Source organism: Electrophorus electricus, chromosome 5, assembly GCF_013358815.1.
Source record: "Electrophorus electricus isolate fEleEle1 chromosome 5, fEleEle1.pri, whole genome shotgun sequence".
NCBI classification, from domain to species: Eukaryota; Metazoa; Chordata; class Actinopteri; order Gymnotiformes; family Gymnotidae; genus Electrophorus; species Electrophorus electricus.
Genome location: NC_049539.1, coordinates 21,756,020 through 21,781,952, shown reverse-complemented (window position 1 = coordinate 21,781,952; position 25,933 = coordinate 21,756,020). Strand labels below are relative to the sequence as shown.

The 25,933-nt window shown below is 41.7% G+C and overlaps 2 protein-coding genes across 2 annotated transcripts in view; one reads left to right on the top strand and one right to left on the bottom strand.

Annotated features, from left to right (window-relative positions):
- The window catches only part of LOC113569406 (NACHT, LRR and PYD domains-containing protein 12-like), a gene marked incomplete at its 3' end in the record, with an annotated part of 457,338 nt that overhangs the window by 101,573 nt on the left and 329,832 nt on the right, over window positions 1-25,933 (bottom strand). The window lies entirely within an intron of this gene.
- LOC118241426 (NLR family CARD domain-containing protein 3-like) overlaps window positions 1-25,933 on the top strand; it is a 64,058-nt gene that overhangs the window by 10,462 nt on the left and 27,663 nt on the right. The window contains exons 2-6 of the mRNA XM_035526415.1: window positions 6,139-6,193; window positions 6,610-6,814; window positions 8,924-10,715; window positions 13,482-13,652; window positions 20,047-20,220. Coding sequence (XP_035382308.1) covers window positions 6,139-6,193; window positions 6,610-6,814; window positions 8,924-10,715; window positions 13,482-13,652; window positions 20,047-20,220 — 2,397 coding nt within the window. The remainder of the gene's footprint in view (window positions 1-6,138; window positions 6,194-6,609; window positions 6,815-8,923; window positions 10,716-13,481; window positions 13,653-20,046; window positions 20,221-25,933) is intronic.

The window sequence follows — 25,933 nt, the reverse complement described above, 5'->3', positions numbered from 1 at the left end:
AAACAAATACATGTGTAGTGTTGGAATAAATGAATGCATGATACACTGGTTTAAGGATTCCATTTGTTCTTTAACATCTCAGATTAATTGAATAACAAGGAAGCTGCCATTCAGCACAACGGCTGTTGTCTCCTCAGTCATCGTATTATCTGTTGTCACTCCTGTCAGTAATTCAGACTGGTAAAAATCCATGCGGGATATATGGGAAGACACTGGGGTCAAACTTGGAAATATGATTCATTTGCGTAAAAAAAATAAATAAATAAATTAATGTTTTTAAATTGATCATGAGTGTTAAGGTTGACAGCCCTAATAAATACATTTGAAAGCATTAAGATTCCAGTTTCCCACTGTGTGAAAACAGTACAGTAGAAGCTCTCAGAAAACGCCTCCATCTTCCTCTGTGGCACTTTGAGGACCTTTGGAATGTCTGATTGGGCATCATGGAGATTTATGATTTAAAATGTTTGAAATATTGTGACATAAAACAAATGATGGTGCACAGCTTTATGGGTATAAAGTTAATTCTAAATTCATTAAGAATAACTTTTTTGTGTGTATAACTGTTTTTGTGTATTCAGTGGAATATTTTAATGAAGCCATAACAGTGTGTTCAGTATTCTGTCATCATCACTGTTTCAGTTCTCCAGCCACCCTGTTAATATCAGTGTTTACGTATGGTTCATGTTTCACATCATGTGTTTTATTTCTAATATGTTGATGTGAGTTTTGTCAGGATTTGATTCAGTGTGATTCACTCTGTGTGTATGAACTGTTGACAGGGAGCAGAGAGCAGCATCTCCAGTGTCCAGCTGTGTGTGTGTGAAGAGGAACAACTCCATGATGGAGCCTCATAACTCCAGCAGTGGAGGAGGAACCTCTGACCCACAGTGAGGAGCTTTCCATCAGAACTTAATCTGAGGAAACAGGAAGAGGGAATATTCAGGATAAATGAGATGTAGTGAAGGATGTAATTACTCAACACTTTCCTCATCTTCATCAGGGTAAAGAGAGCAGAGTCTCCAGCTCCCAGCTGTGTGTCTCTGAAGAGTGAATCATCTCCAGCACCCAGCTGTGCGTCTCTGAAGAGTGAATCACCTCCAGCACCCAGCTGTTTGTCTATGAAGAGTGACTGGTCCATGGAGTCTCCTCCTGTATTCAGCAGTGGACCTGTGCCCTCAGTCCTATGGTGAGTGATGCATTACACACTCAGATTCTTTCATAAGTGGGGTAGATTTGTTCCTCCCAGTGTGTGTGGGAGTGAAGTTCCCCCCAATATTACAACACTAATACCCCAGTAAACAATGTCACCATTTTACAGGTCAAACTAATAAGAGGGGTTCACCACATGTGTGTTTTAGTTTTAGGAAAAAGAGATTCAGCATCATCTACCCACACACACATTCTCCCACTCTCTCTTACTTGTAACGTGAGGCTCGCAATTCCAGCAAGCTGCCACCAGAGGGAGGCCATGAGCTGGGAGTTAATCAGTGCTCATTAGTCTGATCTCCCACAGGTGGCCCCACCCCTATATAACTACTTCACTAAGGACACTTTATGAAGCTTTGGCGTGCTGCATTTTATAATTGGTAATTTTTTAAGTGGAAATTTCCCAAGAAGTGTCTCTTGTCATCTTGCCTGTTCTGTGAGGGTCTTCCCTCATGTCTGTCATCTTGTTTCTTCTGGGAGAGTCCCTCTCCATTAGTTGTTTATTAGGAGGAGAAATGTCCTGTAGCAGGAGGTGTCGCTGTGTGTTTGTTGTCTGTCTTAGTTGCTTGTCTTTTGTTCTGTTTTCATTTCCTGCTGTGTTTATGGAGAGAAATGGAGTGTCCTGAGTCTACCACACACACGTAGTGGTTAGAGCTGCATCACCACACTAGTGTGGATGCTGGTTTGATTCTCAGACCAGATAAGTCACTTTGTTTTTCGTCAGAAGTGGCTGAGGGTTTTCTCACCCTTAAACCAATCCCATCTGGGGCTTTTCATCGCTATCCAGCCACACACACGCACACTAATCCCTGTCAGTCATCCTCAGCCATTCCCCTGCTCTCCATCTCCCACTTATTAGTTAGAAGTTCTAGTTATTCTCCCCTTCATCTGTTGCCACGTCCTCTTCATATTTAAACCAAGTTCTACTATCAGTGCTGTTTTAGTTTCTGGTAGCATTTGTGAGCTACTGCTGAACTCTTTTGTTTGTTTGTATTATCAAGAGTAAAAAGACTCCAAACCTACACTCATGTCTCACTCCTTCCCTGCACCCGTCATAGTAACAGAGCCAGTGCACCTGCTGAAGGACAGGGGTGTGTGTTTGTGTAGTTGCTGAAGGACAGGTGTGATGTTTGTGTGTGAGTATGGGTGTGTGTATGTGTTTGTGTGTGGTATGTTTGTGTAGTTGATGAAGGACAGGTGTGATTGTGTGTGTGTGTGTGATTTTTTTTAGTTGCTGAAGGACAGGTGTGATGTGTATGTGGTATGTTTGTATTGCTGAAGAACAGGTGTTTGTTTTATTGAAGGACAGATGTATTGTTTGTGTAGTTGCTGAAGGACAGGTGTGTGTGTGGGGGGGGGTATGTTTGTGTAGTTGCTGAAGGACAGCTGTTTCTAATCAAATGTCCAGTGAGTGCAGGTACCAGGTGGAGTTGATTGGGTAAGAATGTTGTGGGTGTAATTGGTTGTTCTCTAATGTGATTTATTTTCACTATTCAATATCATCAGGAGGGGGAGTGAGAGAGCAGCAAATCCAGCACCCAGCTGTGTGTCTATGAAGAGTGATGTGTCCATGGATGAGCCTCTTGTATTCAGCAGTGGACCTGTGACCTCAGTCCTACGGTGAGTGACACATTACACATTCAGATTCTTTCATAAGTGGGCTGGATGTGCTCCTCCCAGTGTGGGAGTGAAGTTCCCCCAATAACACAACAATATTACCCCAGTAAACAATATCACCATTCTGCAGGTCAAACTAATTAGGGGTTCACCGCAGGTGTGTTTTAGTTTTAGGAAAAAGAGATTCAGCATCATCTACCCACACACACATTCTCCCACTCTCTCTTACTTGTAATGTGAGGCTCGCAATGCCAGCAAGCTGCCACCAGAGGGAGGCCATGAGCTGGGAGTTAATCAGTGCTCATTGGTCTGATCTCCCACAGGTGCCCCACCCCTATATAACTACTTCACTAAGGACTCTATGAAGCCTTGGCGTGCTGGATTTTAGAATTGGTATTTTTTTAAGTGGAAATTTCCCAAGAAGTGTCTCTTGTCATCTTGCCTGTTCTGTGAGGGTCTTCCCTCATGTCTGTCATCTTGTTTCTTCTGGGGAGAGTCCCTCTCCATCAGTTGTTCATTAGGAGGAGAAATGTCCTGTAGCAGGAGGTGTCCCTGTGTGTTTGTTGTCTGTCTTACAGTTGTGTGTCTTTTGTTCTGTTTTCATTTCCCTTCACTCCTTTTTCCCAGTAGTGTAGGGGGTAGAACAGTGTGGTCTTGCTCACCCACTCCTTCAGTTCAAACCCTCTCAGTTGTGTAGTTTCCTGTTCAGTTGTCCCTGTTCCACCTCATATGTGTTTGGGTCCATCTAGGAGGTCCTGCTTACCTGAACAGGTGGGACAGTCCAGTTCTGTGATACTGACACTATAATAAAGTAATAATGGTGGATCTGGTGATATTAGTTTTAGAAACTGTTACATGCAGGTAGATGAGACGTCAGGATACAATTGCTGAGGACATTTATTAGACCGACAGGGATAATAAAGAACCACACAGGACACAGACAGACTGGGGTAATAAAGAACCGCACAGGACACAGACAGACTGGGGTAATAAAGAACCGCACAGGACACAGACAGACTGGGGTAATAAAGAGCCGTACAAGACGCAGATCGACTGGGGCAATAAAGAACCACATGGGACACAGACCGACTGGGGCAATAAAGAACCACATGGGACACAGACAGACTGGGGCAATAAAGAACCACACAGAACACAGACAGACTGGGGCAATAAAGAACCGCACAGGACACAGACAGACTGGGGTAATAGAGAACCACACAGGACACAGACAGACTGGGGTAATAGAGACATTGCAGAAAGGGTAAGTTTAGCTAGTATCCCATATCAGTTAACTCCAGCCAGGCATGTAACTTTATTGTGGAGTCTGTGGTACTGGAGACCCCCAGCCATACCACACAATGTCAGAGGGAAGAAACATTCTTTCACCTTTCTAACCACAAAGATGGTACAGCCTCACTGACACAATCTGCAGGAATCATTTCCCATCTCCTACTGCTCATAACCATCACAAAATTAGAAGTCAAAAAATGTTTTTAAAGAATGATTTGCTCTTTAGAAACCCTAACATCTGTGTCATATATGTGGGCAGTTTTTGGCTTTAAAAGAAAAATAAATCGTAACTACCAAACTGAAAGATTATTGGACACAGTATGGAACAAATCACAAGTGATGAAAGATGAGTTAAATTGGCTTAGAGAAGTTAAAGCTTTACTTGTTAATAAGGAAAGTTGTTAGTGGTTCATGGTCTGAGCAGTGTGCAGTGGTGTGACTGACACCCCTCACTTCCTGACTCTCTCTGGGTCTGATCTGATGTCTGATTGATGTGTGACTGGTTCTCAGTACAGTGACACAGAGATTCTGCACCAGGGCAACATGGAAATAAATGAAACGTGTTTAATACTGTAAACAGGTTTCATGATGTGTATCATACGAACACATGAACAGGTGAACAGGTGGGACAGTCCAGTTCTGTGATACTGACACTATAATAAAGTAATAATGGTGGATCTGGTGATATTAGTTTTAGAAACTGTTACATGCAGGTAGATGAGACGTCAGGATACAATTGCTGAGGACATTTATTAGACCGACAGGGATAATAAAGAACCACACAGGACACAGACAGACTGGGGTAATAAAGAACCGCACAGGACACAGACAGACTGGGGTAATAAAGAACCACACAGGACACAGACAGACTGGGGTAATAAAGAGCCCCATGATGTGTATCATACGAACACATAACATTTAAAGTATTCATAAATGATCTGCAGCTGATCTCAGACCTGTGTTGGTTTTGTAGCACCACAGTAGGGTCAGTAAGATGAGGAACAGGACCAAACTCAGTCCCACAGCCAAACCAACCAGGCCAAGAGAGGAGGAATCACCAGCTGAACTCATGGGAACTGAACAAAGCACATGAATCACAAAATGATTTGTTTGATCTGTTCCCTCTTTTAAATTGGTTGTTAAGAAACATTTAAATTCACTGTTTTCTGACCTCTGAGACTCAGCTGTGTGGTGACTCTCCTCTCTCTGGGTGTTTACAGTAGTAGACACCCTCATCTGACTTTGAGACAGTACGGATGGTCATTTCTCCTACAGTCTGGGTCTGGATGAGTGATCCATCTTTATATAAATCAGTTGTGAGGTGTGATGTGATAGTGGGCTGAAGTAAACAGTGTAGAGTCAGAGGATCTCCCTCAGTCACAGGATGGACAAAACTCTCCAGAATCACACCATGATCTAGACGAGAGAAAACACTTTACTCATCTGTTACAGAGAGAAGGATTCCAGCATGAACACTGAGTATTACATAACAGGTTTGGGACACAGAATATAAATACAATACACCCAATCTTTGGAAAGTAGAATAATGTCACACACACAGAGAACTGTTAGAGTAACAGCTTTCTTTATTAACCCTCACCCTGGTTCTTGGTCAGTATCTGATAGTTCTGACAGTGTCCACAGCCTGTCAGGCTTCACCCCTGATTATCCTGCCTGCTGCCCCACCGCCGCTCTGTTACACCTCTCTCTCTCTCTCTCTGTTCTGGTGCCCTCTGTTCTGTGTGGATGGGGTGCATATAATTGTTTATGTTCCAGTGTTCATTTTCTTGTGTTCATTTCCCAGTAACTGGTGAAGCACCATTCACATAAACATGATTCTGCATCACCAGAGTGAGGGCCAGGGGCAGCTTTTCTGGTTATTCTGCTCTACTGTCAGTACAGTGTTTGGGTTGAAACCATGTATCACATCATCATCAGCATCATGTACACAACCATGAATTTAACTTGGATGTTTATAAACTGTAGATTATCCATTAAAGTCTTTGATTTGTTTGTCCACAGTGACCAGAAGAAGCATGAAAACATTTATAAAGAAAAGCTGGAGTCAGTGTTCAAGGTGTGTAAATGTGTGTGTGTGTGTGTGTGTGTGTGTGTGTGTGTGTGTGTGTGTGTGTGTGTGTGTGTGTGTGTGTGGGGGAAGGGTCTTTATCATTAGAGTGTGTTTGGATCACAGATCATGATGAGACTCTGTGGTTTACTGGTTCATGTTTTACTTGAATGACTTTTTGTAATTTAACTGATAATGAACAAAACTCAAACTTCACAAACTACTATGTTATAGCTTTATAAAATGAACTAATATTTAAACTTTAAGATACAGCTCAGTTAATGTGATGCTTATGTTCTTTTATAAACCATAATGTCCACATGACCACCCAATCCCCCTCAGTTCAGTCCTCTCATGTTTAATGGATCATCCTGTGTTAAAATCATCTGTATATGACACTAGTTTTACTGATGCTGTTTATTCAGGAGCTGGAGGACAAAATCATCTCTCTGGTGAAGAATGAGCTGAAGAGATTTAAGAATCTACTGAGCTCAGATTACCCAGCATGCACTGAGAGACAGGGGGAGGATGAGGAGGATCAGAGCAGTATCAGAGAGGGGGCGCTGGAGATCACACTGCACGTCCTAAGGAAGATGAACCAGAAAGACCTCGCTAACACACTACTGACCAGTAAGAGTTCTGGGTCATGACATTATTACATTTAGCAGGTGCTTTTATTGAAAAAAAATAAATACTTACAATTGTGAGTACAAATCAAGCAATTGAGGGTTAATGGTCTTGCTCAGGGGCCCAACAGTGGCAACTTTTTAGTGGTGGGGCTTGAACTGACAACCTTCTGATTGTTAGTGTAGTACATTAACTGCTGGACTATGTGTCATGTGTTTTGAGGATACATTCTTTAGGGCTGAGATTTAATTTGACCAATGAGATTTGAGCACAAATCACTGGCAGATGTTGATCTTTTTTTTTTTCTCTGTCCACATACACCCCCTCCTCCCACCCCGAGTATCAGAGTATCAGAGTATATGTTCATGAATGAATCATGTGAGAGTTTGGATACAATCACCATCAAGTTTACTCACAAGTGGAATAGTTCAAGTGCTCAGACACCAGTGATCAGATCTCAAACCAGCCCATCTAACCATAAACTCAAACCAAAACCTAATCATAACTCACCCTGGCCCTAATCCTGACTCAAACCCTATCCGAAATCCAGTTAAAATCCAGCTGTCAACTGCATGTCTATAACATCTTGTTGAGTATGTATCATTTATTTTATATCTTCTCAAGTTCACACCTGCAGATATGAGCTTTGATACTCAAAAAAAGTGAAAAGCTACTGAATTCATCAGATTATAAACATTTTATTTAAAGAGTTAATTAAAACACTACTGAATTCATTAATCTACTGAATGTCTTCAGATGCTTCACTTCTGTTACCTCACTGACGTGTTACTGAGGGTCTTTTGAGCGTTTATTTAATGTTAAAAGCATCACTTAAAAGAAAGTGTCACTTTATTCTTTGTAACTGAGATTGGAACACAGGTCCTATCTAACAGATCACATTAGAACACAGGTCCTATCTCACAGATCACATTAGAACACAAGTCCTATCTCACAGATCACATTAGAACACAGGTCCTATCTCACAGATCACATTAGAACGCAGGTCCTATCTCACAGATCACATTAGAACGCAGGTCCTATCTCACAGATCACATTAGAACACAGGTCCTATCTCATAGATCACATTAGAACACAGGTCCTACCTCACAGATCACATTAGAACACAGGTCCTATCTCACAGATCACATTAGAACGCAGGTCCTATCTCACAGATCACATTAGAACGCAGGTCCTATCTCACAGATCACATTAGAACGCAGGTCCTATCTCACAGATCACATTAGAACGCAGGTCCTATCTCACAGATCACATTAGAACGCAGGTCCTATCTCACAGATCACATTAGAACGCAGGTCCTATCTCACAGATCACATTAGAACGCAGGTCCTATCTCACAGATCACATTAGAACGCAGGTCCTATCTCACAGATCACATTAGAACGCAGGTCCTATCTCACAGATCACATTAGAACGCAGGTCCTATCTCACAGATCACAGGTTGTCCCCCCCCTCCTTGTCCAGTCTGGGTTGTAGATCTCCTCAGTCAGGTGATGGTTACCAGTGTGTGTGTGTGTGGAGATCCTACATTAAAGCACATGTAGGTGATTGAAGGCTCCAACACCAGGTGCTTAAGTTAAACCATAAAGTTGTGGAACACTGGAATGTAGTAACACTGTCCAGTGATTAATTAGTTTAAATGTATTAATGATGGTTAAATGATATTTGATGTCATGGGTAGTTGTGTGTCTGTGTGTTGAGAATGGTCCTACCTTTAAAACAGTGGCCAACAGTGTTTATAGTTCACACTCTTAGTAAAACAGCCAGAGAAAATGTGCTGCAGTGTAACATATAGAAGAGTTCAAGTATGAACTATCAGTGTGTATATACACACACACACACACACACACCACACCACACCACACAGCGTAACATACAAAAGGGTTCAAATATGAACTATCAGTTCAGCTTTCTGACCAACATTACAGTTCAACTAAGATTTACCACTGGAGGTTTCATGCCCAATCTAGCAGGAATAAACAATCTGTTTATAACAATCTGTTTATCTCTTTTCCTGTAACTCCCGTAATGAGTCTTTTATGAATGAATCTAAAAGAGATTAGCATGTGTTCTGTTGTCTTCCTCTTTTATCAGAACTGGCCCCTGCTTGCCACAGAAAGCTCAAATCCAAACTGAGGGAAAAATGTCAGAAGATTCATGAAGGAATCTCACAGCAGGGAACCACAGCACTTCTGAATGAGATCTACACAGAGCTCTACATCACAGAGGGAGGGAGTGGAGAGGTCAATAATGAGCATGAGGTGAGACAGATTGAGGCAGCGTCCAGGAGACGAGTAACACAGGAGACACCCATCAAATGCAGTGACATCTTTAGACCCTTACCAGGACAAGACAAAGCCATCAGAACAGTGCTGACTAAAGGAGTGGCTGGAATTGGCAAAACAGTCTCTGTGCAGAAGTTCATACTGGACTGGTCTGAAGGAAACATAAATCAGGATGTTCTCTTCATATTCCCATTTCCTTTTTTGATGAAGAAGAAAAAGTTCAGTCTGGTGGAGCTTCTTCATCGCTTTTTCCCAGAAACATGTGAATTAAAACCTAAACATTATACAAACTACAAAATTCTGTTCATCTTTGATGGTCTGGATGAGTGTAGACTTCCTCTAGATTTCCAGAACAATGAGAGATTGTGGGATGTAACAGAGTCAACCTCAGTGGATGTGCTGCTGACAAACCTCATCAAGGGGAATATGCTTCCCTCTGCTCTCCTTTGGATAACCTCTCGACCAGCAGCAGCCAATCAGATCTCTCCTGAGTGTGTTGACCAGGTAACAGAGGTAAGAGGGTTCAGTGAACCACAGAAAGAGGAGTATTTCAGGAAGAGAATCAGTGATCAGGGCCTGGCCAATAGAATCATCGTACACATGAAGTCATCAAAAAGCCTCTACATCATGTGCCACATTCCAGTCTTCTGTTGGATTGCAGCCACTGTTTTAGAGAGAATGTTGGGTGAAGCAGAGAGTGGAGAGATCCCCAAGACTCTGACTCAGATGTTCACACATTTCCTGATCTTTCAGCTCAGACACAAGGATCAAAAGTATGGACGAAGTATGAAAGGACAAAAAGGTCCCACTCACCCAGGTCACATGAGAAAACATGTTTTGGCACTGGGAAAACTGGCTTTCCAACAGCTAGAAAAAGGCAACCTGATCTTCTATGAGGAAGACCTGAGAAACAGTGGCATAGATGTCAGAGAAATGTCAGTGTATTCAGGAATGTGCACTCAGATCTTCAGAGAGGAGTTTGAGCTACAGCTGGGGAAGGTGTTCAGCTTTGTTCATCTGAGTGTTCAGGAGTTTCTGGCTGCTTTATATGTGTTTATTTCCTTCATCTCCACCAACACCAATGTGCTGCAAAAGAAACACCCTGGATTTTTCAGTATTTTCAAAACCCCAATGTCTATCTTCCTCAACAGTGCAGTGGACAAGGCCTTCCAGAGTCAAAATGGACACCTGGACCTTTTCCTCCGCTTCCTTCTGGGTCTCTCACTGGAGTCCAATCAGACTCTCTTACGAGGCCTACTGATACAGACAGGAAGCAGCTCTCACAGCAAAGAGGAAACAGTCAAGTACATCAAGGAGAAGATCAGTGACAGTCCCTCTACAGAGAAATCCATCAATCTGTTCCACTGTCTGAATGAACTGAATGATCATTCTCTAGTGCAGGAAGTCCAAACATACCTGAGCAGAGGAGGTGACCGTTGTCTCCATGGATCCAGACTGTCTCCTGCTCAGTGGTCAGCTCTGGTGTTTGTGTTGCTGAACTCAGAAGAGGAGCTGGATGAGTTTGACCTGAGGAAATATGACCCATCAGAGGAATGTCTACTGAGACTGCTGCCAATGGTCAAAGCATCCAGAAAAGCCATGTGAGTATTTTCATTTAGAGATGAACAGTGGGTGTAGCAGGCAGTGGATGTGCTTGACTCAGAAGGTCTTCTGTGAAAAATGAAAAGGAGAGAGAGAGAGAACATTAGAGAGAGAGAAGGATAGAGAGATCCTACATTAAAGCACATGTAGGTGATTGAAGGCTCCAACACCAGGTGCTTAAGTTAAACCATAAAGTTGTGGAACATTGGAATGTAGTAACACTGTCCAGTGATTAATTAGTTTAAATGTATTAATGATGGTGAAATGATATTTGATGTCATGGGTAGTTGTGTGTCTGTGTGTTGAGAATGGTCCTACATTTAAAACAGTGGCCAACAGTGTTTATAGTTCACACTCTTAGTGAAACAGACAGAAAATGTGCTGCAGTGTAACATACAGAAGTGTTCAAGTATGAACTATCAGTGTGTACACGCGCACGCACACACACACACACACACACACACCAACCACACCACACCACCCAGTGTAACATACAAAACGGTTCAAATATGAACTATCAGTTCAGCTTTCTGATTAACATTACAGTTCAACCACTACTGACCAATACAGAGAAAAGTGCACAAGGATGAGCATGACCAATGTATACACATGCGCGCGCGCACACACACACACACACATATATATTTCACACTGATGGCAGTTTTCAAATTTTATCACAGGTTTTCTTTAGAGCCGATGATGGTTATTGGGCACATTATAAAGGTGTAGGTGTTAATATGACTTCATCTGAAACATTTTCATTGTTTAAATATTTTACCAAGGCAATTTGTCATAATCTAGTTGTAAATAGATTTAAGTCAAAATAAACTAACATCATTAACAGCAACTGATTCCAGTACTATACCTTCAGCTCTGTGTGATTGAGGTACTTGACATTTAATTAGAAGGTTGCTGGTTCAAGCCGCACCACTGCCGAGTTGCCACTGTTGGGCCCCTGAGCAAGACCCTTAACCCTCAATTGCTCAAGTTGTCATAATTGTAAGATGCTTTGGATAAAAGCGTCAGCTAAATGCCATAAATGTAAAATGATGAGTGTAGCATGCAGTGACATTCACAGCTCTGTGTGATCAGTGTAACATGCAGTGAGTCTCCCAGAAGCTAATGCTGTTACTACTGTCACTCACCTAAAACTGTAGCAGGTTACTGCTGTTGCTCACATACAGTGGGACCAATATCTCAGACAACTAGTGAAAATGATTGTTTTGCATTTCTCTCAAGTTTAATACAATGCTTTTCTTTACAAATCATATCATCAGCATAATTTGAGTGAACAGTTGAAAGTTTTTTCTTGAATTTCAGAAAGTGTTAGTATTTGGCTCTACTCAAATGCATATAAGCACAGTTGTGAAACTGACCGTATCAGTTCTTTTGTACAAAAAGTCAGATGTGCTTGAGTCCTCACACAAGCAGTGCAGGAGAAGTGAGTCAGTTCTGATCCAACTGAAACATGTGAACTGTCCTCTTCTCCCCAGTATTTTACTGCACACATACAGTCCATGAAGGACAAACGCCAGGGACACATTTCATGTCAACAGCAGACATGAGATAGTTGCCTCACACACACTTAACTGACTGATGGGGTCTGCCTCACACACACCTGACTGACTGATGGGGTCTGCCTCACACACACCTGACTGACTGATGGGGTCTACCTAACACACACCTGACTGACTGATGGGGTCTGCCTCACACACACCTGACTGACTGATGGGGTCTGCCTCACACACACCTGACTGACTGATGGGGTCTGCCTCACACACACCTCACTGACTGATGGGGTCTGCCTCATACACACCTGACTGACTGATGGGGTCTGCCTCACACACACCTGACTGATTGATGGGCTCCTTGACTTCAGCTATTAAGCCTCCAGGATTCTCGGTGCACCACACAGACAGAACTCAGGACCTCACTGGGAAAAGCAAAGGCAGAGGAGAATGTTTCATGATCAGTGACTCATAGTGTGAGCACAGGAATGTAAACACTAGTAAAAGATTCTGCTCTCTGCATTCTGTCCATTCCTCCATAATCACTACTGCAGTGTTCATCCCACCATCATTACTACTGCAGTGTTCATACACTAATATTCACTACTGCAGTGTTCATTATTCCATAGTCACTACTGCAGTGTTTATTTCTCCATAATAAATACTACAGTGATTATTCTAAAATAATCAATACAGTGGTGTTTATCCCTCCATAATCACTACTGCATTGTTCATTCCAACATAATCAATACTGCAGTGTTTATTCCTCCATAATCACTACTGCAGTGTTTATTCCTCCATAATCAATACCGCAGTGTTTATTCCTCCATAAACACTACTCTGCATGTCTTCCAACAATATTTTCTGTTTGTATATTAGTGTGTTTGTATTTGTGAAACATTGAATGATATCTATGTTCTTCTGTTTCCAATTATGGTGGTAGGGGTGGGATATTTTGATATTTGGACTGATTATGGTAACTGCCATTCACTGACTTATGAACCAACCATCCATTATTTGGTCACCTGTCTTAGGTTGCTAATGAATGTTATTTGTCATGTCTTTGTCCATTTTGTCTTTGATGAAGACACAGTAGTGTTGAAATGCTGCTGTGTTTGTAAAATTAAAAGGCTGAAAAACCATCAGTGTGTTCCAGACCTTTCTAGCTCTTCTTTACATTGTTATTAGCAGTTCAGATCTTTTAATTCATCATCCTCTGATTGAACTACATTATTTACTGTATTTACTCTTTTACAGACTATCTGGCTGTGGTCTCACGGAAGAGTCTTGCAAATCTCTCACATCAGTTCTACAAACAGAAAACTCACTGAGAGAGCTGGAGATGAATAATAATGACCTGCAGAATTCAGGAGTGGAGCAGCTCTGTGCTGGACTGAAGAGTTCACACTGTAAACTGGAGATTCTCAGGTGAATTTCTGTGACTATTTTTGAATGTAAATAAAGAGGCATTTTAAAAAGGTCAGTGTCAACTCCCTTATAGTACAGTATTAAACAAACATTGCCAGGCAAGGCAATGCAAGGAAATGTACACTTTTATATTATATTATAAAGTTGTCTTCTTTAAATATTTCTAAATAGTTTTCTGTTGAAACCTCACTGCATTTCATTAAATGACCACACTGTAGAGACAAAGAGTTACATTTGTGATGCATGGGCAGATTTTCAAGTCTAGAAGAGAAATATAACATTGTAAAGAGGAGACCCAGATGAGTCCTTGTCCACATGTACAGGTGTATTTATTACAATGCTGCTTCAACTAGGCACTTTGGCATTTTGTCCACAAGCTGCAATTTTGGTCACCTGACCGCAGACATTTTGCGAAATGTCTTTTACAATCACACATGATTACAGGATGAATATATTTAGAAACTCCAACAACTGTGTTGTAAAATGAAGTGTTCTAATGTAAGCATTTCATTGAGTGATTTTATCTAGTTTATGTATGAAAACACTGTAAACATCAGTCATTCTAATCTCTCTGCAAATACAAGCCAGGATGAAGAGAAAGAGTAATGCTATTGCCATGGCAACCTTCTTTAGTAAGAAGACAGCATGAGAGAGAAAAGACAGAAGAACTTGATGGTGAAAGTGTCCAGGGGGAGAACATGGAAGAGAGTGAACACAGCAGACAGAGACAGAAGAGCCAGCTGTGTCCACTCTCACTGTAGCCCCACAGGTCTGCTGTAGTGTCAGCTGTGTCCACTCTCACTGTAGCCCCACAGGTCTGCTGTAGTGTCAGCTGTGTCCACTCTCACTGTAGCCCCACAGGTCTGCTATAGTGTCAGCTGTGTCCACTCTCACTGTAGCCCCACAGCTCTGCTGTAGTGTCAGCTGTGTCCACTCTCACTGTAGCCTCACTGTAGCCCCACAGCTCTGCTGTAGTGTCAGCTGTGTCCACTCACAGCTGTTGGTTACTACACCTAGATACCTCACGCTAACGTCATATTAGCTTGACTTAGGAGTGAATGTTGGCTGCTAATTTTTTCATCAAGCCAGAGACATCAAACTAAAATAGAACAGTGATGGTAGAAGACGTGGAGTCAGCAGAGAGAGAAACTGAGCAGACAGCTGACAGTAAACTCAGGAAATCTGAACACAGTAGTGAGGAACAATGTTCAGCACTGGACGAGTGAACCTGTGGACTTAATTACAAGAGAGAAAGAAAGACACACAAGACACAGTAATCAATAATCAGGAGATTAGGAGGAGAGAAGGAGTGAAGTGTGTGTGTGTGTGTGTGTGTGTGTGTGTGTGTGTGTGTGTGTGTGTGTGTGTGTGTGTGTGTGTGTGTGTGTATGTGGTGCATAGCATGTGTGGTGTTTTGTATTACATCAGAACTTTAGATCAGACATTTCTGCACCCATAATTCATCATTTGATACTACATTATTCAGATACACTGAGAATTATAACCACACGTAGAAATATAACCAAACGTCAAATTATAATCGCATGTAGAATTCTAACCAAATGTAGCAATATAACTCCATGTAGAAATATAACCACACAGAATTAAACCAGACCTCGCACTGTTTAGTTCAGGGCCAATATGACTACTGTTTATACACAGTAAACCAGACCTCACACTGTTTAGTTCAGGGCCAATATAACTACTGTTTATACACAGTAAACCAGACCTCACACTGTTTAGTTCAGGGCCAATATGACTACTGTTTATACACAGTAAACGAGACCTCACACTGTTTAGTTCAGAGCCAATATGACTACTGTATGTACACAGTAAACCAGACCACACACTGTTTAGTTCAGGGCCAATATGACTACTGTTTGAAATCTTATTTATTACACAGATTGACACAAGTATGTTTCATTTACTGTTTATAATGCTTCACCTCAATTGAAACGTGTGTGAGGGAGAGACAGAATTATTATTTGTGTGTGTTTGTGTGTGTGTGTGTGTTTGTGTGTGTGTGTGAGAGAGAGAGAGAAACACAACTATTATCTGTGTGTGTGTGTGTGTGTGTGTGTGTGTGTGTGAGAGAGAGAGAAATAGAGAGAGAGACAGAGAGAGACAGATCTATTATTTGTAAGTGTGAGACAGAACTATTATCTGTGAGTTTGTGTGTGTGTGAAATAGAGAGAGAGAGAGAGAGACAGACAGATCTATTTGTGTGTGTTAGAGAGGCAGAACTATTATCTGTGTGTGACCACCACTGTTGGAATGTGTTCCTCACTGGACCCCTTGCTGTGCTCCTTGTCTTTCTGCTTCCTCCATACAGGAGAACAAACACTGACCACAGAAAATACTTAAAACCACAAGATGTCTGGAGGGCTCAGAAATTCAGAAACAATAGTGAAGGTGTTTTGCAGGGAAAAGATATAAAATACAACTAGTGGGAGAGTCAAGGCACTGTTCTGTTTAAAAAAAAAAAAAAAAAAGGAAAAAATGTGTAAAACTCTTATTTAATGCATTGTTCATAGCAACACTCTAATACAATGGTTATGCTACAGTTTTAGTATGTGTCCAAGCTACATCCCACACAATATAGTAACATGGCCGTCTTTAGGGTTCACAAATTATGAAGAAAATCATCAGTATTATCTTAGTGTTTGGAGTGTTGGAGGCAGCCATCTTCAGTTGCTGGTTATTTCAGCTGCAGATGATTAGAGAGAGATACCAACCTTTATACATCTCTGTTATTTGCCAGTGTAGGGGGAGAGACCACAACAGACACTTTATTCTGAGCACAAACCATTATTACAAAAAAGTAATAGAGATCTACAAACATGCCATCTGTCTCTATGGGGAGTATAAACCAGAATAAAAACCAAATCCAACACCTGCTCCACCCCAAACCTGTCTTCATTAAACATAAACCAGAAGAGGGAAAAGAAAATACAGTAGTAGATGTAACAAGTTCAAATCCACTCAGTGAATGTACAGTAATCTTCTACACCCACAATATTTTATGTTGATACACACAGCCACACAATAGACTACACTACCCAACACTGGCACAATGACCTGGGGGAGTTGTTCTAGGACAGAGCCAACTCTGGAAACTGAAGGTACAAATCTGTGTTCTATTAGCATGCCTGTATTCAGTCTGTCTAGTAAATCTAATCAGGCTGCAGTTATGGAGTGTTTGTAGTTTCACTGTAACTGTAGTGTGGTAGCAGCAGGGTGTGTTTGGGTGTGTGTAGGGCACCAGAATGGTCAGAAACAGTATAACACCATTATATGTAGTGAAGATAATGTTCATAATATTTTTCTCAACTAAAACTGGGAGCACACGAAACAGCAGAAAACAGTTTGGTCTAGAAATACAGTAATAACCTTGTGATTGTTGCCCTTGTGTTTTTAGGAAGTCTATGTTGACATATTAAAAATGCCAAAAGGTACAATAAAAACACTCCACAAATTCTTAAAATTGTACTATTTGAAAAAAATAAAGGTAGTAATAACGTTAATATCCAAGAAGCACTTGTATCCAGCAGTAACAGGAATATGAGTGAGAAGGTTCTCATTTTGAGTGACAGTAATTTGATCCAATCACATATGTGGTAGGACGGCCGGGGCGGCAGAATATTGAATGACGTCATTACAGTAGCCAATAGCATCAGAGGAGCTGTTTTAACTTACTGAGGTGAAGAGAACTGTAGTGGATCATGAAAATGACAGAAAATCTCAAACTGGAATTGGAGGATATTTGCTGCTATGGTGATTTCCAAGAGAAAAGGAAAATACCAGAAAGGGACAGACAAAAAGTAAAAGTAGATGGACTAAGACAGACAGACAAAGCCTGTGTGAGTTTTTCACTGAATCTCTGATCGTCATTCATGGCTAACAGCTAACTAGGTAATGTTAGCAAAGAAAGTCTAGCCATGTTGATTTGTTTAGTTGTTTACTGTTCAGCACAGATATCCAACCAGCTAACAGTCTCAACAATTTGACCAAACCGTCAGTAAGCAAGATTGGACTTCTTGTCCTTGCAACAATCAAGTTACAGTCTTTAGGAGAAATGCGGTTGGATCTTCACGTAGTTGAGAGCAGGAGGGAGGAGGGTGCGGGTGTGACGGGAGATTTGACGGGGATGTGATTTATAACATCTGGTGTTCATGAAGTACAGCTGTGCATTAATCAGTCATGTCCCCTACATCAGTATAAACACATTTAAAGCTTGTAGCTAGGTTACAGGTGGTCACTAGGTTACAGGTGGTTACTAGGTTACAGTTGGTCACTAGGTTACAACCGCGATCACGCTATCCGCGCTTTAGCGATTCACGGTCAAGTCATCCGCGCTTTAAATTCTATGCGCCTATATGCGCGATTTTACGGTATTTCGCTGTATTTTTAAGAGCTTTGATGGACATGCACGTTTACTACATTTAAAAGTACAAAATACAGTTTACTTGATTGAACTAGTTTAATTGCATAATTAGATTAAACACAATTGGTAATATATTTACACATCTTAATAAACATTGTGGAAAATGCTTTTTCTACATAATGTTTCTCAGAAGGTTATTATAGATCTTGACTGCCAGCTGAAACAGGGGTTATCACTAGTGAAATGTGGCAAATGTGCAGGGCAGGAGAACTCCAGGGCTGAAATATTCCACTGCCAGTTGAATGGTGGCCCTTGGCCATCACCAGATCATTAATAAATCTATATTGAAGTTTTACATATTTTTCTGAATTTTAACAAAATGCAAAAACAGTTCCACTACCACATGTGAGTAGAAGCCCTTGACTATTAGCAGAGTAAGTATGGACACATTTCACTCTACTATTTTTCATAAACTCCTATTAAAATAATAATACCTTTGGGTGAATTCATGTACTCATTTCATTCAGGTTGATTTTTAGATATCTATTTCTCAGAAATGTCCCATAAAGCCAAGACAGTTCCATGACCACATAAGAGTACATTTATATTTACTTTTACAACATTTGGCAGATGCTCTTATCCAGAGCGACTTAGAAAAGTGCTGTGTCATTTCCTCATAGAACAGATCCTAGCCAGTAAAGTAGGTTAGAGTGCAAGATACCAATAAACTAGAATACTGTTGAAATACAGGGATCAATGCTAATGTCTAGAAGTACAAAATACATTTAAGCTCTATAACAGACAATCAGTGCAATAAACAATAAGTACTAGAGTTAGTCAACATAGGAGCAGTCAACATCAGCGTAATAAACAATAAGTACTAGAGTTAGACAACACAGGAGCAGTCAACATCAGAGTAATAAACACCCTACAAGAAGTACTAGAGTTTCAGTTAGTCAACATAGGAGCAGGATCAGTGGTCATTTAAATATTCCACAAACAGATGGATCTTCAGTCTGTGTTTGAAAACTGCGAGGGACTCTGCTGTCCAGACAGCACGCGGAAGTTTAATAATCCCATATTAAAGTCATACTACCATTAGGGGAATTCATGTACTCATTTACAATATGCTGATTTTGGATATCTATTTCTCAGAGATATTCCCATAATGACAAAATAATTCCACTATACTATATACTATGGAGTATGTTGTGATATCTGTTGTATCTACTGTAGGGTATATTGTAATATTGTATCTACTGTAGAGTACATTGTGATATCTGTTGTTTTTACTGTAGGGTATATTGTAATGTCTGTTCTATCTACTGTAGGGTATATTGTGATATCTGTTGTATCTACTGTAGCGTATATTGTATTGTCTGTTGTATCTACTGTAGGGTATATTGTGATATCTGTTGTATCTGCTGTAGGGTATATTGTAAGGTCTGTTCTATCTACTGTAGGGTATATTGTAAGGTCTGTTGTATCTACTTGCAGTCTAGCTATCTGTAATCTTGAGGAAAACACTTGTGAAAGTCTGGCATCAGCTTTGCAACTTCCAAAAAAAGTATCCATCGCTTAGGATTCTTAGACTTTATCTCTTAGTCACAGGTCCAGAAATGTGACAGTGTTTTTACTCCTGTTATCACAGCCAGATGTAGAATTCTGCCAAGATTTTACTGGCATCATCTCATACAGTCTGACATGTAACAGTCTTATAAGACCACTGAAATCACACAGTGTAAGTCCAGCTTTGGGGTTCTTCTGATGTAGGTTAATAGTGCACTAGAGTTCTGAAGGGCTGAATAAAAATAAGAGCTAAAATAAACATAGACAGCAGCGATCTGGAGAGGAGTGAATAAAGCCGTCTGCCATGGAGGACGCCATCTTGGAGATGAGAGTGGAGGAACCTCCAACTACAGTTAGCAGCCTCTCTAGCTGCCCCATGCAGGCTGCTCTGGAAGTGCACCTCACTCTCTGTCTCTCTACCTGTTTCCCTCCTTTCTGCAGACTGTCTGGTTGTTTGGTCACAGAGGAAGGCTGTTCTTCTCTGGCTTCAGCTCTGAGGTCAAACCCCTCCCACCTGAAAGAACTGGACCTGACGTACAACCACCCAGGAGAGTCAGGAGTGAAGCTGCTCTCTGCTAGACTGGAGGATCCCCACTGCAGACTGGACACTCTCAGGTATGGAACGTTAGTGTGTGCATGCGTATGTGGGTTTGTTTGTGTGTTTATGAAAGAGTGAGAATGAGAAAATACTGAAAACTGAGTCTTCCATTCCTGAGTAGTGCAGTTCCCATATCATACTGTGGTGGCTGGTGAGTTCACTCTCCATCATTCTCCTGTAGAACTGCTGAGTTTTAGTTGACATGCTACATTTCCTCAGCCTCCTCAGGAAGTACAGATGCTGTTCTGCCAGCAGTTTATAAACTCTGTTCCATTTTTTGAGGTTAGTTGTAATTCATTTAAGAACCACAGGGTGTCAGTAGCAGCGAGTCGGTTCATGTGTGTAGCGATCGTAGAGTGAGAGAATACAACTCCAAGAGTTCTAGTTATTGTAGTTATTATAGTTATTGTAGTTATTATAGCCGTGCTAATGCAGTTGTCTGCGTACATCTCATACCTTTTGAAAACATTGTGGTTGTGTGTAGTTTATTGTATTGTTATTTGTAATCACAGATCATTATTTGGTGGATAATGTTATTCTCTGTGAAGTTTGCTGCATTGTGTTTTGTGTATATCGGTACTTGTTGTGGCTGGCTTGTTGTTGATTTGTCTTTCATGTGATTCAGTTTCACGTTTCCTCCGGTTGTCAATAAAACTGTGAACAAGAGCTGGACATTTTCAGAGTTCTGATGTCAGGAGAGTGTTTACCTGCAGGTCATGCTGTGTATCGTACATAAACAGAGGACACAGCAGATACTGTTGGGATTTCTTTATGATGTGGTGTTTGTTGTAGGTCCAGGTGAGGTCCTCACTGATGTGGGGTGTGTTGTAGGTCCAGGTGAGGTCCTCACTGATGTGGGGTGTGTTGTAGATCCAGGTGAGGTCCTCACTGATGTGGTGTGTGTTGTAGGTCCAGGTGAGGTCCTCACTGATGTGGGGTGTGTGTTGTAGGTCCAGGTGAGGTCTTCACTGATGTGGGGTGTGTGTGTTGTAGGTCCAGGTGAGGTCCTCACTGATGTGGGGTGTGTGTGTTGTAGGTCCAGGTGAGGTCCTCACTGATGTGAACTCCAGGAAGGTGAAGGAGTTCACCTCCATCTCTCCTGTCTGTAGTGGTGTGTGCTGTTGCTTCTCCTTCCTCCTTGGATCAACAATCATCTTCTTGGTCTTGTCTGCATTCAGGGAGAGATTGTTGTCATGACACCATGTCACCATGTCTGTCACCTCCCTCCTGTATGCTGTCTCATCCAGTGATCAGTCAAACCAGTTTGATGATGCTGGTGTTATACTGGGCGGCCACACAGTCCTGGGGGGTCCCAGTGTTCTCAGTCCTTGTGCTGGATGTACATTGCCAGTTCTGACTGACTGATTCTGTCTGTTAGAAAGTTCAGCCCCATTTACAGAAGGAGGGTGTGAGTCCAGTGGTGAGTGTTTCAGTCAGTTTGGTTGGGGTGACTGTGTTGACTGCTGAGCTGTAATCAGTGAACAGCACTGGAACATAACTGTCCATGTCCTCCAGATGTGTGAGAGACGTGTGGATGTCAGTGCTGACAGTGTCCTCGGTGCACTGGTTCTGGTGGGCTGTAAACTGGTGGGGTCCTCTGGACAATAACGGACATTACAGTAGTAAGAATATAGACAATAAGGAGCAGAATAAGTAGTGAGAAGGAGAAAAATAAATAAAGAAATATGGAACAATAAGCAATTAATGTCTAGTGTGGTTTTCTAGAAGTCCTTGTCTGGTCCCGACGGTGTGCACATGACCGAAACTCTTCCTGTATGAGATCATCCATGAAGGGCAGCGGGGAAGTAGCTGTGTGGGGTGGAGGTGTGGGGGGCTACAACAGGGGGCATCATGGGGTGGTGGGAGGAGCCATGGCAGCTGAGACAGTAACGTCATGACATCAGGGGTAGGTGAACCTCAGCAGACAGAGAGACTAGATTATTAGACATGTCCAGGTAGAGGGTGTGTAAATTAGGAAACTATGATGTGCAAAGATGGACTTTGGCAGATGTAGCTGTGGCAGCACAGCTAAAAGGAACCACAGGCATGATCAACACTCCACCGCTCTCAGTCAACAAACTAGAGAGACAAAAGAGAGGTGAAGTGACAACATCATCACATCCCAGTTTACCAGAACTCTCAATGCCCAGAACGATGTGTGTGTCTGAAATGGAGAGAGAGAGCGAGAACTATTATCTGTGTGTGTTTGTGTGAGAGAGAGACAGAACTGTTATCTGTGTGTGTTTGTGTGAGAGAGAGACAGAACTATTATCTGTGTGTGTTTGTGTGAGAGAGAGACAGAACTATTATCTGTGTGTGTTTGTGTGAGAGAGAGACAGAACTATTATCTGTGTGTGTTTGTGTGAGAGAGAGACAGAACTATTATCTGTGTGTGTGTGTGTGTGTGAGAGAAAGAGAGAGAGAGACAGAACTATTATCTGTGTGAAAGAGAGAGCGAGAGAGAGAGAACTATTATCTGTGTGTGAGAGAGAGAGAGACAGAACTATTATCTGTGTGTGTGAGAGAGAGAGAGAGAGAGAACTATTATCTGTGTGTGAGACAACGAGAGAGAGCAACAGAACTGTTGTGTGATAGAGAGAGAGAGGGAGAGAGATAGAGAACTATTATTTGTGTGAAAGACAGAAATAGAGCGAGAGAGAGAGACAACTATTATCTGTGTGAGAGAGAGAGAGAACTATTATCTGTGTGTGAGAGAGAAATAGAGAGAGAGAACTATTATCTGTGTGAGAGAGAGATGGAGAGAGAGAGAGAGAGAGACAGAACTATTATCTGTGTGTGAGACAGAGAGAGAGACAGAAATATTATCTGTGTGTGTGAGAGAGAGAGAGAGACAGAACTATTATCGGAGAGAGAGAGAGAGACAGAACTATTATCTGTGTGAGCCCGAGAGAGAGAGAGAGAGAGAGAGAGAGAGACAGAACTATTATCTGTGTGAGCCCGAGAGAGAGAGAGAGAGAGAGAGAGAGAGAGAGAGACAGAACTATTATCTGTGTGAGCCCGAGAGAGAGAGAGAGAAAGAGAGAGAGAGAGAAAGAGAGAACTATTATCTGTGTGTGAGAGAGAAAGAGAGAGAGACAGAACTATTATCCGAGAGAGAGAGAGAGACAGAACTATTATCTGTGTGTGAGAGAGAGAGAGAGAGAGAGAGAGACAGAACTATTATCTGTGTGTGTGTGAGAGAGAGAGACAGAACTATTATCTGTGTGTGTGTGTGTGAGAGAGAGAGAGAGAGAGAGAGGGACAGAACTATTATCCGTGTGAGAGAGAGAGAGACAGAACTATTATCCGTGTGAGACAGAGAGAGAGAGAGAGACAGAACTATTATCTGTGTGTGAGAGAGAGAGACAGAGACAGAACTATTATCTGTGTGTGAGACAGAGAGAGAGACAGAACTATTATCTGTGTGTGAGAGAGAGAGACAGAGACAGAACTATTATCTGTGTGTGAGAGAGAGAGACAGAGACAGAACTATTATCTGTGTGTGAGACAGAGAGAGAGACAGAACTATTATCTGTATGAGAGAGAGAGAGAGAGAGAGTGAGACAGAACTATTATCCGTGTGAGAGAGAGACAGAACTATTATCTGTGTGTTTGTGAGAGAGAGAGAGAGAACTATTATCCGTGAGAGAGAGAGAGAACTATTATCTGTGTGAGAGAGAGAACTATTATCCGTGTGAGAGAGAGAGAACTATTATCTGTGTCTGAGAGAGAGAAAACTATTATCTGTGTGTGTGTGTGAGTGAGAGAGAGAGAGAGAGAGAGAGAGAGAGAGGGACAGAACTATTATCCGTGTGAGACAGAGAGAGACAGAACTATTATCCGTGTGAGACAGAGAGAGAGAGAGAGACAGAACTATTATCTGTGTGTGAGAGAGAGAGAGTGACAGAACTATTATCTGTGTGAGACAGAGAGAGAGACAGAACTATTATCCGTGTGAGAGAGAGACAGAACTATTATCTGTGTTTGTGAGAGAGAGAGAGAGAACTATTATCCGTGAGAGAGAGAGAGAACTATTATCTGTGTGTGTGAGAGAGAGAGAGAGAGAGAGAGAGAGACAGAACTATTATCTGTGTGTGTGTGAGAGAGAGAGACAGAACTATTATCTGTGTGTGAGAGAGAGAGAGAGAGAGACAGAACTATTATCCATGTGAGAGAGAGAGAGACAGAACTATTATCCATGTGAGAGAGAGACAGAACTATTATCTGTGTGAGAGAGAGACAGAACTATTATCTGTGTGTTTGTGAGAGAGAGAGAGAGAACTATTATCCGTGAGAGAGAGAGAGAACTATTATCTGTGTGTGTGAGAGAGAGAGAGAGAGAGAGAGAGACAGAACTATTATCTGTGTGTGTGTGAGAGAGAGACAGAACTCTTATCTGTGTGTGAGAGAGAGAGAGAGACAGAACTATTATCCATGAGAGAGAGAGAGAGAGACAACTATTATCTGTGTGTGAGAGAGAGAGAGAGAGAGAGAGAGACAGTACTATTATCCGTGTGAGAGAGAGAGAGACAGTACTATTATCCGTGTGAGAGAGAGAGAGACAACTATTATGTGTGTGAGAGAGAGAGAGAGAGAGACAGAACTATTATCCGTGAGAGAGAGAGAGAGAGAGAGAGACAGTACTATTATCCGTGTGAGAGAGAGAGAGAGACAACTATTATCCGTGTGAGAGAGAGAGAGAGAGACAGAACTATTATCCATGTGAGAGAGAGAGAGACAACTATTATCTGTGTGTGTGAGAGAGAGAGAACTATTATCTGTGTGTGAGAGAGAAAGAGAGAGAGAGAGACAGAACTATTATCTGTGTGTGTGTGAGAGAGACAGAACTATTATCTGTGTGTGAGACAGAGAGAGAGAGAGAGAGACAGAACTATTATCCATGTGAGAGAGAGAGAGAGACAGAACTATTATCTGTGTGAGAGAGAGAGAGAACTATTATCTGTCTGTGAGAGAGAGAGAGAGAGAGAGAGAGAGAGAGAGACAGAACTATTATCCGTGAGAGAGAGAGACAACTATTATCTGTGTGAGAGAGAGAAAGAGAGACAGAACTATTATGTGTGTGAGAGACAGAAATAGAGAGAGAGAGACAGAACTATTATCTGTGTGTGAGACAGAGAGAGAGATACAGAACTATTATGTTTGTGAGAGACAGAAATAGAGAGAGCGACAGAACTATTATCTGTTTGTGAGAGAGAGAGGGAGAGAGAGCGACAGAACTATTATCTCTGTGTGTGAGAGAGAGAGAGAGAGAGAGACAGAACTATTATCTGTGAGACAGAGAGAGAGAGAGAGAGACAGAACTATTATCTGTGAGACAGAGAGAGAGAGAGACAGAACTATTATCTCTGTGTGTGTGTGTGAGAGAGAGCGACAGAACTATTATCTGTGTGTGAGACAGAGAGAGAGACAGACAGAACTATTATCTGTGTGTGTGAGAGAGAGAGAGAGACAGACAGAACTATTATCTGTGTGTGAGAGAGAGAGAGAGAGAGAGACAGAACTATTATCCGTGTGAGAGAGAGACAGAGAGAGACAGAACTATTATCTGTGTGTGTGAGAGAGAGAGAGAGAGAGAGACAGAACTATTATCTTTGTGTGAGAGAGAGAGACAGAACTATTATCTGTGTGAGAGAGAGAGAGACAGAACTATTATCTGTGTGTTTGTGAGAGAGAGAGAACTATTATCCGTGTGAGAGAGAGAGAGAGAGA